The sequence below is a fragment of the Labeo rohita genome, chromosome 19 (assembly GCF_022985175.1).
Source record: "Labeo rohita strain BAU-BD-2019 chromosome 19, IGBB_LRoh.1.0, whole genome shotgun sequence".
NCBI lineage: Eukaryota > Metazoa > Chordata > Actinopteri > Cypriniformes > Cyprinidae > Labeo > Labeo rohita.
The window spans coordinates 22,625,894-22,639,418 of NC_066887.1; the positions used below are offsets into that span (position 1 = coordinate 22,625,894).

At 33.5% G+C, this 13,525-nt stretch overlaps 1 protein-coding gene across 1 annotated transcript in view; it reads right to left on the minus strand.

Moving 5' to 3' along the window:
* pals2b (protein associated with LIN7 2, MAGUK p55 family member b) overlaps positions 1-5,773 on the minus strand; it is a 17,973-nt gene extending 12,200 nt beyond the window's left edge. Inside the window, 3 exon segments of the mRNA XM_051136385.1 lie at positions 1,310-1,462; positions 1,755-1,873; positions 4,622-5,773. Of these exon segments, the coding sequence (XP_050992342.1) occupies positions 1,310-1,462; positions 1,755-1,873; positions 4,622-4,730 (381 nt within the window). The 5' untranslated portion in view covers positions 4,731-5,773.
* Positions 5,774-13,525: the final 7,752 nt, after the last annotated feature.

Below are 13,525 nucleotides of genomic sequence, written 5' to 3' on the forward strand. Positions count from 1 at the left end.
GCAAGATGAGAAGAACAGATGGTAAGAGGAGAAACAAAAAGAGAAAGTATGAGATAAAAACAAGAGAAGGCACTGAGATGAGTAAAGAAGAAAAGGTGAGAGATGAGATGTAAAGGTAGGGAAGGAGATGAAATGAGAAGGTACAAGATGAGACAAGAAGAGAGGGTATGAGATGAGATGAGAAGAGATTGTAAGAGATGAGATGAGAAGTTATGAGAAGAGAAAAGAAGCTTAGTTGAAAAGGCGTGAGATTAAAAGAACAGAATGTACAAAATGAAATGAGACGAAGAAAATATGCAAGATGAGAAGAACAGATGGTACGAAATTAGACCAGAGGAAAATGTACAGGATAAGATGAGAAATTATGGTACGAGATGAGATGAGACAAGAAGAGAAAGCATGAGCTAAAACAAAAAGAGAAGGTACAATATGAGATGAGAAAAGAAGAATAGGTGAGAGATGAAATGAGAAAAGATGAGAGGAGAAGGTATGAGATGAGAAGGTAAAAGATAAGACAAGAAAGGAGGTAAAAGCTTAGATGAGAAGGTATACGATGAAAAAAAACAGAAGCTACGAGATAAAATGAGACAACAGAATGTGCAAGATGAGAAGAGAAGATGTGAGATGAGAAAAGATTAAAGTGAGATGAAATGAGATGAGAAAATACAAGACAGATTGCAAGGTGAATAAATAACAAAATCCAGAATAAGGTAAAACAAGAAGAAAGGTTATGAGATGAGATGAGACAAGGGAAGAAGGTATGAAATTAAATGGGATGACCTGAGATGAGACGAGACAAAAAGAGAGGGTAAGACAAGAGATGAGATGAGAAGGTAGAAGATGAGACCATGTGAAGGTACGAGATGAGATGAGATGAAATAAGAAGGTTTGAGATGAGACAAGAAGAGATTGTAAGAGAGGAGATGAGATAAGAAGGTATGAGATGAGAAAATAAGAGCATAGTTGAGAAGGTGTGAGATGAAAAGAAAACAGAAGGTATGAGATGAAATGAGACAAGAAGAGAATGTGCAAGAGAGAAAGAAGCATGAGAAAAGAAAATGTGAGATGAGAAGAGAAGGCACGGGATGAGATGAGATTAAGTACGAGATAAAATGAGATGAGAAGATACAAGATAGGATGAGAAGAGAAGGCGTAAGATAAAACAAGAATAGAGGATATGAGATGAAATGAGACAAGGAGGTAAGGTATGAGATTAAATGAGATGAGAAGAGAAGGTATGAGATGGTGCAAGAGTACAAGATACAAGAAGTGAAAATAGAAAACGAGATAAGAGAGGAAAACTTTATACCTGAAAATGGGGCTCCTGCAGGATTTTGGAGAGCTCTGCAGCACTGTCATCTCGTACGCTCAGTCCACTGATGTCACCCAAAATCTCAGTCACAAGCTCAACGTTATTCTCCTGCACTGCCTCCAATTTCACATCCTCCAAACGCTCATGAGCCTAATCACAAAAATCTCATCATTGTATCAATCAGTTTATGAGCTGATCATTCTGACCATGTCTAGCTGCTCTGTGAATTTAACACAAATCGGCATGATGCCGTTTGATCGAAGTCTGCATGACTTTGTGAATGCATTGATAATGAATGTGCTGTTCACACACAAGTTTAATATCCAATATTTATTCATACCATTCCGTCTTAATGAGTCACAAATTTAATTTGTTCTCAGATGAACCTCATTAGCAATGTAAATCAGCTGGAGTAAAGTCTAGGCAGCTCGATGCTCCATACCTTGGCCAGCGAGCGGACGATAGGACTCTCCATGATGCCTTTGAGGAAGATGAGGTCAATGTCTTTAGCCCCGGTGGTGGCGGGCAACTCGCCCAGGTTATCCAACACCTGCTGCATAGCTGCACGCATAAAAAGAGAGCTGTTACGACATAAGACACACCTGCAACACGTCAAGTATTACACACCAGGGTCAGAGGACAGGGCAAAAGATTCACCTGCAGGATTAAACAAACTTTACATCACAATAACAGATGGCTGAAATATAACACCCCCTTTCACAGTACTATCATCTGCTTATTATACGTGTTTAGCTATTCTTTTGTCTTCAGTGTTCATTTGATCCACTCAGGTCATTTCCTGAGTGTGAACCAGTATAGTGTGTGAAACATATGTAGTATTCAGTTTTATGTGTGCAAATGGAAAGAGATGCCAAGTACATTGACTAACATGATATAGGCCTAGTGTTATAATCAACAAGGTTATAAAAGTCATAATAAAGAAAAAAATGTAAAAGATTTTGATACAAATATAACGTTTTCAATGAATAAATAACGCATTTAAAAAGTAAAACAAAAAATATTTTTATTTATTTATTTGTTGTAGTCATACTGATGACAACACAGTCATTGACAAATCTCCCTCCTCATACACACAACCATTTTGCGAGGCCAAGTGCTCAGCGAGTCACGTGACTCTGCAGGTCATAGCCTGCGGTAGTGTAATCCATCTGTGACAGTAGAACAGAACAGAGCGCGTATGTGTGCTTACACACTTACTCTCCATCAGGAAACAGTAGGCGAGACCAACAGATCAATATTTAACATCAGTTCAGTGGTTCAATTCCACTCACTTAATTCAGGTCAGCCAGTGTTGTAGTCCAGAAACAACCATCAGCAAGCTCTGACATTGTGCCACTGTTTATTTTCTATTGCAAATATGTCACAGAGAAATGCACCCTGGGGCCTCCCCTTATTTGGCTGAACACAGTACATAATGGATGAACTGACAGAGTAATAAACAATTGAGGAGGACATAAAACAAATGAAGTTAGAGGCGCACCCAAAAATGAGTGCATGCAATTAATGTTAACATGTGTGTGCAAACAAACACTTTAATAAAAACGTCCTCTTATAACTGTCACATTCTGTAAGATACATTTTAATTTGGTTTATGTTAAAGACCTAATTAGAGACATTAGTACTCTGTTTGACAGTTAAATTACAGTTTTGCCATGTACTGTTGTTACACTCCCAAAGATTTAATCACACAACTGATTTACAGTAAATTCCATGCAAACAGTCAGTGCTAAATGTCACAAGATGATGTGACTGGCCTTAAAATATACATTTTTTCAAAATATATTCCTGGTGATGGGAAAATGCAGGTCAAATTTTTAAATTTGACTTTCATTTTACATTTCAAAAGTTTTTGAACAATACGATTTGTAATGTTTTTTTTAAAGAATTCTCTTCTGCTCACCAAGCCTGCATTTATTTGATCCAAAATACAGCAAAAATAAATAATATTGCAAAATACTTTTACTATTTAAAATAACTGCTTTCTATCTGAATATGTAAAAAAATAAAAAGCTTTTGTAACATACGCTGTACCATTCAAAAGCTTGGAGTTGGTATAATTTTTTTTTTTTTTGAAAAAAAAAATATATAGATATTACTACTTTTATTTAGCAAGGATGCTTTAAATTGATCAAAAGCAACAAAACGCTGTTCTTCTGAAATAATTTCTATTAATCAAAGAACCTGAAAAAAATTATACTAAACTGTTTTCAACATAATAATAATAATAATAATAATAATAATAATAAATGTTTTTAAGCAGTGAATCAGAATATTAGAATGATTTCTAAAGGATCATGTGACTGAAGTAATGATGCTAAAAATTCAGTTTTGAAATCACAGGAATAAATTACATTTTAAAATATATTCAAATAGAAAACAGTTATTCTAAATAGTAAAAATATTTTATAACTTTACTGTTTTGCTATACTTTGGATCAAATAAATGCAGGCTTGGTGAGCAGAAGAGATGTCTTTAAAAAACATTTAAAACTTTTGACTGGTAGTAAATATATATAATAATAATTTTATTTATTTAATTCTTTATTTTTTTTTATCAGCCAAACCTTCATGTGCAAAAGTATACATATATATATATATATATATATATATATATATATATATATATATATATATATATATATATATATATATATATGTAACCCATGAAGGTTTGGCTGAAAAAAAAAAGAATTAAAAAAAAAAAAAACATATTATAAAAAGTACAAACATACTTATACTTACTATAATTAGGTTATAATATAGATTCATTAACTAGCAATTTAGTGAGTCAACGTAAAAGGTAAAAATATCAGTCCGTCAAATTCTGAAACAATAAATATGAAACTATTTCAAGACAGAAAATTGCAGGTAATTAATATGAGGATTTAGAGTGTTAGTTGGTCTGCAATTTTTTAATTGTTGAAGTTTTCCACCACCTAAAAATATCTGATCACTATTAGACAACAAATGAATGTTTCTATGTTGATTGAATTGTGTGTGTAACTTATACACTGCATTTTTCTCTCAAGTTTTGTCAGAGATCCTCTCTCACCTTCACCCTGCATGAATTTCCTTTGATACAACATATACATAAATGGAACAAACATGCAACACGTCTGTCAAACCATCGCTACAAAATACGCTCTCTTTGAAACAACCTGGCAACCCATTTATTTTCTCTTTTGGTTTGGTTAGAGAATTTCACACCCCTCCTCTAACAGCCACAAAATGCCATTCATATTTGAACATATAATTACAGAGGAAATGAAACAACAAGAAGATCTCTAACCTCCAGAAGTATCTTCGCTCTCAACAAGTTCAGACACCCCCTCCCCAGTTTCGGCATCCGAGTTAGAACCTGCTCCGTTTGAGAACGTTTCGCCCACAGTGAGAATCATTCCTGCTGCCAAATCTGACCTCTGCTCTCCTGAACCGCAAGAAAAATGCTGACTTGCCAATGAAAGCAGAGACTGATAAAATAAAAACCTACTCTGACTCTATAAAAAAGCTGACAGGAGGTAGAGGAGTGAAAAAAGAAAGACAGAAAAAGAGGCCGAGAGACATCCAAACAAAGAAAGGAGAGAGAGTGTTCCAGACGCCTACCAAACACAGATGTGGAGACACACGTACATACACATACACAGATCCTCTTACTAGCACTTCACTTAAAAACACATACAACGCTCCCTCTAAACATCTAATCCCACAATCCCCTCATGCTGTTTCAGACTCCACCCCCTCACATCAGAGACAGCCCATCGCCCAGTTAAGCCCCCCAGTGCATCTTACATAAGTGTCCTTATATAAGCTCTCATACCGGGGGGACTGAGGGGCCAACCTGAGATTCAGCCACCCTGATTCAACATGTCTCCCGCTGATCTTTCTGCAAGTCTCTCTTTGTCCAAATCCTAGTCATGCAAGTGTATGCTGTTGCATTTGAACTTTCACAGTGAAAAATTCTGCTTTTCTTTATGAACTGCAATACACTGCACTCAACACTTCAACACAAGACTGAATGATCTGTATATGAAGGACAAAGCATGAAGCTTTTGCGTGTATAGCATGTATTGATTGTATAATGTTTAATGCTTGGTTTGAATCTGCTGTTAGGCTGCAGTGTTTTAGTGTTGATAATGTTAGCTGGGGTCAAATACATTAGCTTGCTGGATGTATTAACAGCAGCAACAGTTTTACTCTGAAAGCAATGACATGTTATAACCTTTAGTTTATGAGTCTCATGTCATTACCATCATACTGAACCAAGAAATTCAACCAAACTGGTTTCAAACATACATCAAGCACATTGTGTTAGGAATGAGTCAAGTTGGTTTCTTCGAACATAATCATTAATCACTGGCACAAATTATTAATCCTTAGATTTAAATATTGCTGTACTATATCTAAAATGTATAAAATGCACTACTGTAAAAGTTTAGGGTTTATTGGAAATTTTTAATGTTTTTGGGAAAAAAAATAATTTATTTGATTAAAAATACAGTAAACATAGCAATATGCATTGCTAATAAAATAAAATAAAATAAAATTAAATAAAATTAAATTAAATTAAATTAAATTAAATTAAATTACCTTATTGACCCAAAACTTTTGAATGGTAATGAACATATTTCTACATTTCTGAAATGTATGTATTTATCATTTATATACATTAAAATATTTACATTTAATTTAAAATTATATATTTTTTAAATCCTTATTTTTTAGTTAAAACACCAGACATTCAGTTTTCAAATTATGAAAGACTGAAATTAGTAAAACGGAAATAGTTTTCTTTATAACTATAATTAAATCATAAATTATAATTTAAAATAAAATATAAAATAACATAAAATGAAATAAAATAATTAAAAAAAAACCTGACCCTTATATTTTTATAATTTCTTATATAATTATAATTTATAATATTTGTAATTTAGATTATATATATATATATATATATATATATAATTATATCATATATATATTTATTATATATATTTATTTAAAAGGAATATTTGCTAAAGTATATATATATATATATATATATATACTTTAGCAAATACTGAAATTTGTATATATATATATAATTTATATATATTTATATATATACTTTAGCAAATATTCCTTTTAAATAAATATGATTTTATCTTTTATTTATCTAAAAAGGAAGACAAAAATAAATCTAAATAAAAAAGCAACATTTTTATGTGGAGGGGAAACTCCAGCAATGTTTATAGTAATATTAAAGGAATGTATGAAAAATAACATGCAAGCTAGATAGAATAAATCTTGATTCAACTGTGATTCCTGTTGGTTAATAAATAAAATAAAATAAAATAAAATAAAATAATTGTTTATTTATTTATTTTCCTTTCCTATACAACATATATTTTTTATAAACAACTATATTCAAAGCATATAGTCTAGCATGGCTAAACTGTCCCAATTTGGAAAAAGACACATTCAGAAGCCATAGTCATAGCTCAAATAGCTGATCTAAAATAAACGTTTCTCTGTTTAAGACCGATACAGTGGCCTAGTCTGATCTGAGGTCAGTTTGTAGAGGCATCCAGCAATGATAGTCACTCTCTTGCACAGCTGTGCCGTAAGCGGATATGATCTGTCCCTAATCCCGTGCCCCTCCCCCACATCTCCCTTTCTTCCACCCCCCTTTCATGGCACTGCCTTCAGTAAATCTGACTTGGATTTTAATCTCAATACAACCGTGCTGGATTAGAGAATCCATTATGTGCTTGTTGGAGCAAGGCTGAAAAGGCACGTCTGAGCATCAGGTGTGTAAATGACTCACGATCGAAGAGGCGGGAAAAAAAGAGGTGATGAATAATGCCTGAGGGGTGAGATACTTCCACTAAAGGTCCATATGTTTGCTGCACATGTGCTTTAAATGATTCATTTAGGAGGAAAGCGCAGTGCATTTAGAAGCTGAATTCAGCTGCCATCTTAACCTTTAGAATTAGCCTGTTAAACAAATAGTGATTTGGTTAATTTCACACTCATTTTACAAATATAAATATGAGGAAACAATTTCAAAGAAGTGAATCAGGAGACAATGAGTTAACAAATGACCTCTGACAGCACGAACACGCAAATCATCATTGCTTTTCAGGTACAATCTGCAGTCGCAGAAAAAGTCCATTATCTTTGTAAGGTATTAGCATGCAGGCTAACTCCATGCTATACACAGAGAGCCTTTGTACTTTGGAAGTACTAATATAAGCCTGTAGCAACTGCAGAATACACCTTTAGCAGCATTTTATGTCTACCATGTCCCATAGACGTAATTAAAAGAAACCAACTTAATCAAACCCAGATGAAGGCTTGATTTCCCAACAACTGTAAGTATATTTAGTTAACATTTGCTCTTGGTTAACATTACTTTAGAGCTAGCTGCAAAAAATATATATTTTAGTAGGCTTAAATGTGTGGAGAGAGACTGAGGACCTTTCTGACCAACAAATAATGAAGATAAAATACATTGTAAACCTTCCCAAACAAGCACTGATATTCACGATTATAAACCTAAAACCATTCATTAAACCTACATCCATAAAAAAACACATGTATTACATTTTTGTTACTTGAAATAAAAACAATTTGTTACTTGAGATAAAAAACATAGCTGAAATAAAATATTTTGTATTTTTTATAGACATTAAAAAAAAAACTTTTTAGATAAAGTTAAAATTTAGATTAGATAGATGTTGATAGCATGCTGACAGCATTATGCATCACATTAATAACACGATTTAACAGGTAGCTAGCATGTTTTTAACATGATTGCCATGTTTCTAGCATGATTTGTGTGTTTCTGGCATGATTAGCATGTTAAGATGTTTTAGCATATTGTTAATATGACTAACATGTTGCTAGCATGTTTTCAGCACAATTATTATGTTGTTAACATGTTGCTAATTATGTTTGTTAAAATGATAAACGTTTCTAGCATGATTATCATGTTGTTAGCATGTTTCTAGCATTATTAGCTTATTGCTAATATGACTAACATGTTGCTAGCATGTTTTCAGCACAATTATATGTTGTTAACATGTTGCTAATTATGTTTCTTCCATGATAAACGTTTCTAGCATGATTAGCATGTTGTTAACATGTTGCTAATTATGTTTGTTAAAATGATAAACGTTTCTAACATGATTAACATGTTGTTAGCATGTTTCTAGCATTATTAGCTTATTGCTAATATGACTAACATGTTGCTAGCATGTTTCTAACATGATTAACATGTTGCTAGCATGTTTTCAGCACAATTATTATGTTGTTAACATGTTGCTAATTATGTTTCTACCATGATAAATGTTTCTAGCATGATTAGCATGTTGTTAGCATGTTTCTAGCATTATTAGCTTATTGTTAATATGATTAACATGTTGGTAGCATGTTTATAACATGATTAGCATGATGTTAAGATGCTTTTAGCATATTGTTAACATGATTAACATGTTGCTAGGATGTTTCTAACACGAACAGCATGTTGCTAGCATTTTTCAACATGAATATTATGTTGCTAACATGTTGCTAATCATGTATCTAGCATTGTTAACATGATTAACATGTTGGTAGTATGTTCCTAACACGATTAGCATGTTTGTGCATGATTAGCATGTTGTTAGCATGCCTAGCATGATTAGCATGCCATTAGCGTATTGATAGCACATTTCAAGCATGATTATCATATTTCTGGCATGATTAGCATGTTGATAGCATATAATTATAACATAATAACATAATTAACATTAAGTAACATAATTAGTATGTTGTTAAGATGTTTTAACGTATTGTTAACATGAATAACATGCTGCTAGCATGTTTTCCACACGATTATCATTTTGCTAACATGTTGCTAATTATGTTTCTAACATGATAAAGTTTCTAGCATGATTAGCATGTTGTTAACATGTTTCTAGAATTATAAGCTTATTGTTAATATGATTAACATGTTGCTAGCATGTTTTCTAACATGATTAGCATGCTAAGATGTTTTTAACATATCGTTAACATGATTAACATGTTGCTAGCATGTTTTTAACATGGTTAGCATGTTGTTAAGATGTTTTTAGCATATTGTTTACATGATTAACATGTTCCTAACATGATTAAGATGTTGCTAGGTTTCTAACACAAAGTAGCATGTTGCTAGCATTTTTAGCATGATTATTATGTTGTTAACATGTTGCTAATCATGTATCTAGCACTGTTAACATGATTAACATGTTGCTAGCATGTTCCTAACATGACTAACATGTTTGTGTATGACTAGCATGTTGTTAGCATGTCTAGCATGATTAGCATGTCATTAGCATATTGGTAGCATGTTTCTAGCATGTTGCTAGCATGTTTTAGCATACACTGAAACATATAATTAATAAACAACTATAATAGTATCTTGATACTAAAATAAACTGCTGATTTTTACAATTTGAGCCTTCAAAATGTCAGTCATTTGCATGTTTGTGAATCAGGAAGGTGGAAAATGTGCATTTACATAAACATGCTATTTAGTCAAAAAAAAAATTAATTAATAAAATACATAAAAGCTTTACCATGCAGACAAATTAAACTGTTTTACATCTAAAATTGTATTACATTTTGCCTTATTTATCTCAGTTACTTTTAGGTGTTTACATCTCTCAGATCCCTACAAATATTTAAATAGGTGACCAACTACATGCTGTTTTACAGCAGTTTAACAACTGGCTTACAAACAGTGCTTGTGCCTCTATACACAGTTGCAGGCTAGATAAGCGCACTCAGTCTCTCTCCTGCTCACTTCACCATCTCTACCTGTGATCATGGCTGCTGATCAATGAGATTCCAGCTGTGAAGACAATGCCACATTCACTAATACTGTTCATAAACCTTGAAGTAACACTGGAACGATGAAGACACACTCACACACAAATACACACTCACACACAACTCACTTGTGGCCGATGCTGTTCCCGCTCCCTCCCCGAGCTGCTACAAACTTCTCATCCACTGCTCCAGGCAAGTGCTGAAACTATAGAGAGAGAAAGACCATTTAACACTGCTTAAACACACACACACAGAGTTGTCCTCTTGGGTCAGGACGGAGACTGTTACAGCCCTGATCCTGACACAGCGGGTCATTGTGTGAACTGTCATTTGAGGTCAGGAGGCAGTTGGCTGGTTTGTTGTGTTAAGCAAAATTCAAACCACTTCTGCTCCTTTCATTTCTTCATGTCACAAAATTTAAAAAATGAATTCATTCATAATGACGATACATATTGTTTAAATAAGACACATATCAACAGCCTATGCATTTGTGAATTAATATGACAGGAACAAACATGAAATGTATTTCTTAAAGAAACAGTTCACACCACACTTTTAAGTGATGAATTACAGTTGTGTGGATTATTGTAATGTTTTATCAGCTGTTTGGACTCTCATTCCAACGGCACCCATTCACTGCAGAGGATCCATTGGTGAGCAAGTGATGTAATGCTAAATTTCTCCAAATCTGTTCAGATGAAGAAACAAACTCATCTACATCTTGGAAGGCTTGAAGATGAGTATATTTTCAGCAAATTTTCATTTTTTTTTGGTGAACTATTCCTTCACCAGTCTATATACGAGACCAATGTCAGGTGGACAACTAGGACGCCCAAACAACTCAGAAGACAAAGAACACTCATAGGCACTTTCATTTCAAGTGAAGAAGTTGGAGAGTGTGCTATGCATATTACATGACAGATAAAAATAGGTGCCTAACATACATGCTGAATTAAGTTGGATTCTCGAGGGACTGTGCAATTTTGCAAGCTTCAGTGAATCTCTGTGCCATTACTGGAAATTTCTTTACATGAACATGTTCATATAAAAAGGCCAAAGTTGTGCGAGCTTTAAAAAAAATCTAAGCATTAGAATTAGTTCACTTTCAGAATAAAAAATTCTTGATAATTTACTCACCCCCATGTCATCCAAGATGTTCATGTCTTTATTTCTTTGGGCGAAAAGAAATTAAGGTTTTTGAGAAAAACATTTCAGGATTTTTCTCCATATAGTGGACTTCAATGGGAGCCAACTGGTTGAAGATCCAAACTGCAGTTTCAATGCAGCCTCAAAGGGCTCTACACAATCCCAGCCGAGGAATAAGGGTCTTATCTAGCAAAACAATTGGTCATTTTCTAACAAAAATAACAATTTATATACTTTTTAACCACAAATGCTCATCTTGCACTAGCTTGACCTCATGCATCTCGTAATCATGCACGCATGGCTTAGGCGGAAGTACTGACGCAGTGTTTACAAAGCAAATGTGCAAAGAAAGTAAAAAACAAAACAAAAGGTAAAACAATAATGTCTGGCGTTTTTGAAGTTGAAGGATACATTTTCGAAGTTTTCCAACAGATGGCAGTACCTACAAACTTATAAAAATAAATTTGCCAAATCTATGAAACCTCCTCCTATAAAAGTACATAATATTTTAGAAATAAAAATGGTACAAATAAATTAATGTTCTCCTTTTATTTGTATTTAGCCTTGATACAAATGAGAAATCTCTGTCAAATAAGCATAAGATATTAATAATATTAATATCTTTAACTTTAAACTTTAAATGGATTAGTCTTATAGATTCAATGCTACTTTATCAAAAAAAAAAAAAAAAATTACTTAAAATGTTTCTAAAGACGATCGGTTTCCTTCAAATATATAGCCTACATTCATATAAAACACCCGCTTCATGTTTTGATTTTCTAAGGTGCAGTGCTCATGTTTATTCAACCACCACAAATAAATCAGTGTATGGGAAACACTGGTAATATTAAAATATCAGAAATGTGTTAAAAAATCATATCACCATTACTGATGAAAATTATATTGCAGTTACAATTTCAAGGGAATAATTGACAATTATGTTTTTTGTCATAATCGTGCAGCCCTATGTAGAGCCCTTTGAAGCTGCACTGAAACTGCAGTTTAGACCTTCAATCCATTGGCTCCCATTAAAGTCCACCATATGGAGAAAACCTTAATTTCTTTTGGACTGAAGAAAGAAAGACATGAGCATCTTGGATGACCTAGGGGTGAGTAAATTATCAGGAAATGTTTATTCTTGAAGTGAACTAATCCTTTAAAACGTGCACAGAAAGACCAAATCATAAAACACATAAACAATTTTAGCACTGAATATTTTTTCATGCATCCATTAATGTTTGGGTGCACCGGCTATTATGAATGTCTAGTCTCACAAATAGTGGTTGGTAACCTAGATTTTCCAACAGCCTAATGTCCTTCCCACACCCTGTGCTGCAGCAGTGGATGTCTCAAGAAATGCTTGATAATTAGTGAACTTGATGGAGCACACACACACGCTCGTCTCTCAACAAAGGGTACGGCACATCGCCCGCAAACCCCCCTCGCATAAAAAACTAGGTCAGTTTGCATGATGAAGTGCCCTGCAAATAAGAGGATTACGCTGATTGTGCCAAGTGTTACAGCAAAACAAATAATAAAAAGCAACAATTCTCATCATGGTATCATCATGTTAAGTATAAGATCATTCTATTAAAAAGAAACAATATCCACCATTTTCATTTGTGTTATTTATGCTTAACACTTCTGCACAATTTTTCCATTAGGTTGAGGGAAAAGTTAAAGTAAAAACATAGTACAAAACTAAACAGTATTGCAATGCGTAAATAATTGTGAAGGAGACAAAAAAAACTCACTGGAGATTTGTTAAAGAGTTATGAAAATGTTAACAATATGCATAATGTCAGATGTTTTGATTGCACTTGTTGGCTGATTTGACGCTGTCTATTTTGTTAGGTAAAATGTATGAATTAGGGCATTGTTTGTTAAGGGTGGAAAAAAAAATAATAATAATTGCTGTAAAATTTCCTGGCATTGACAGGTGATTGAAGCCACGCCCATTTGGAACCCCAAGTGTTCTGCGTAATGACGTAGAGGGATTCCCCGCTTACTTCACAGGAAATATTTACGCAGGCAGATGTTCAGGGTTCGAGTTGGTGTAGGACACAAGTATGAATGAAACGAGTATTTTACACTCCGAATAGTTACCAGGCTGCAATATTTAGCAGCTTTTGCACATTAGAACTACTTTCAACTGACAGCCGCCTTTAAAACACCACAACTGAGGCCGACAGAAGCTGAAATGCGCTGAATGAAAAGG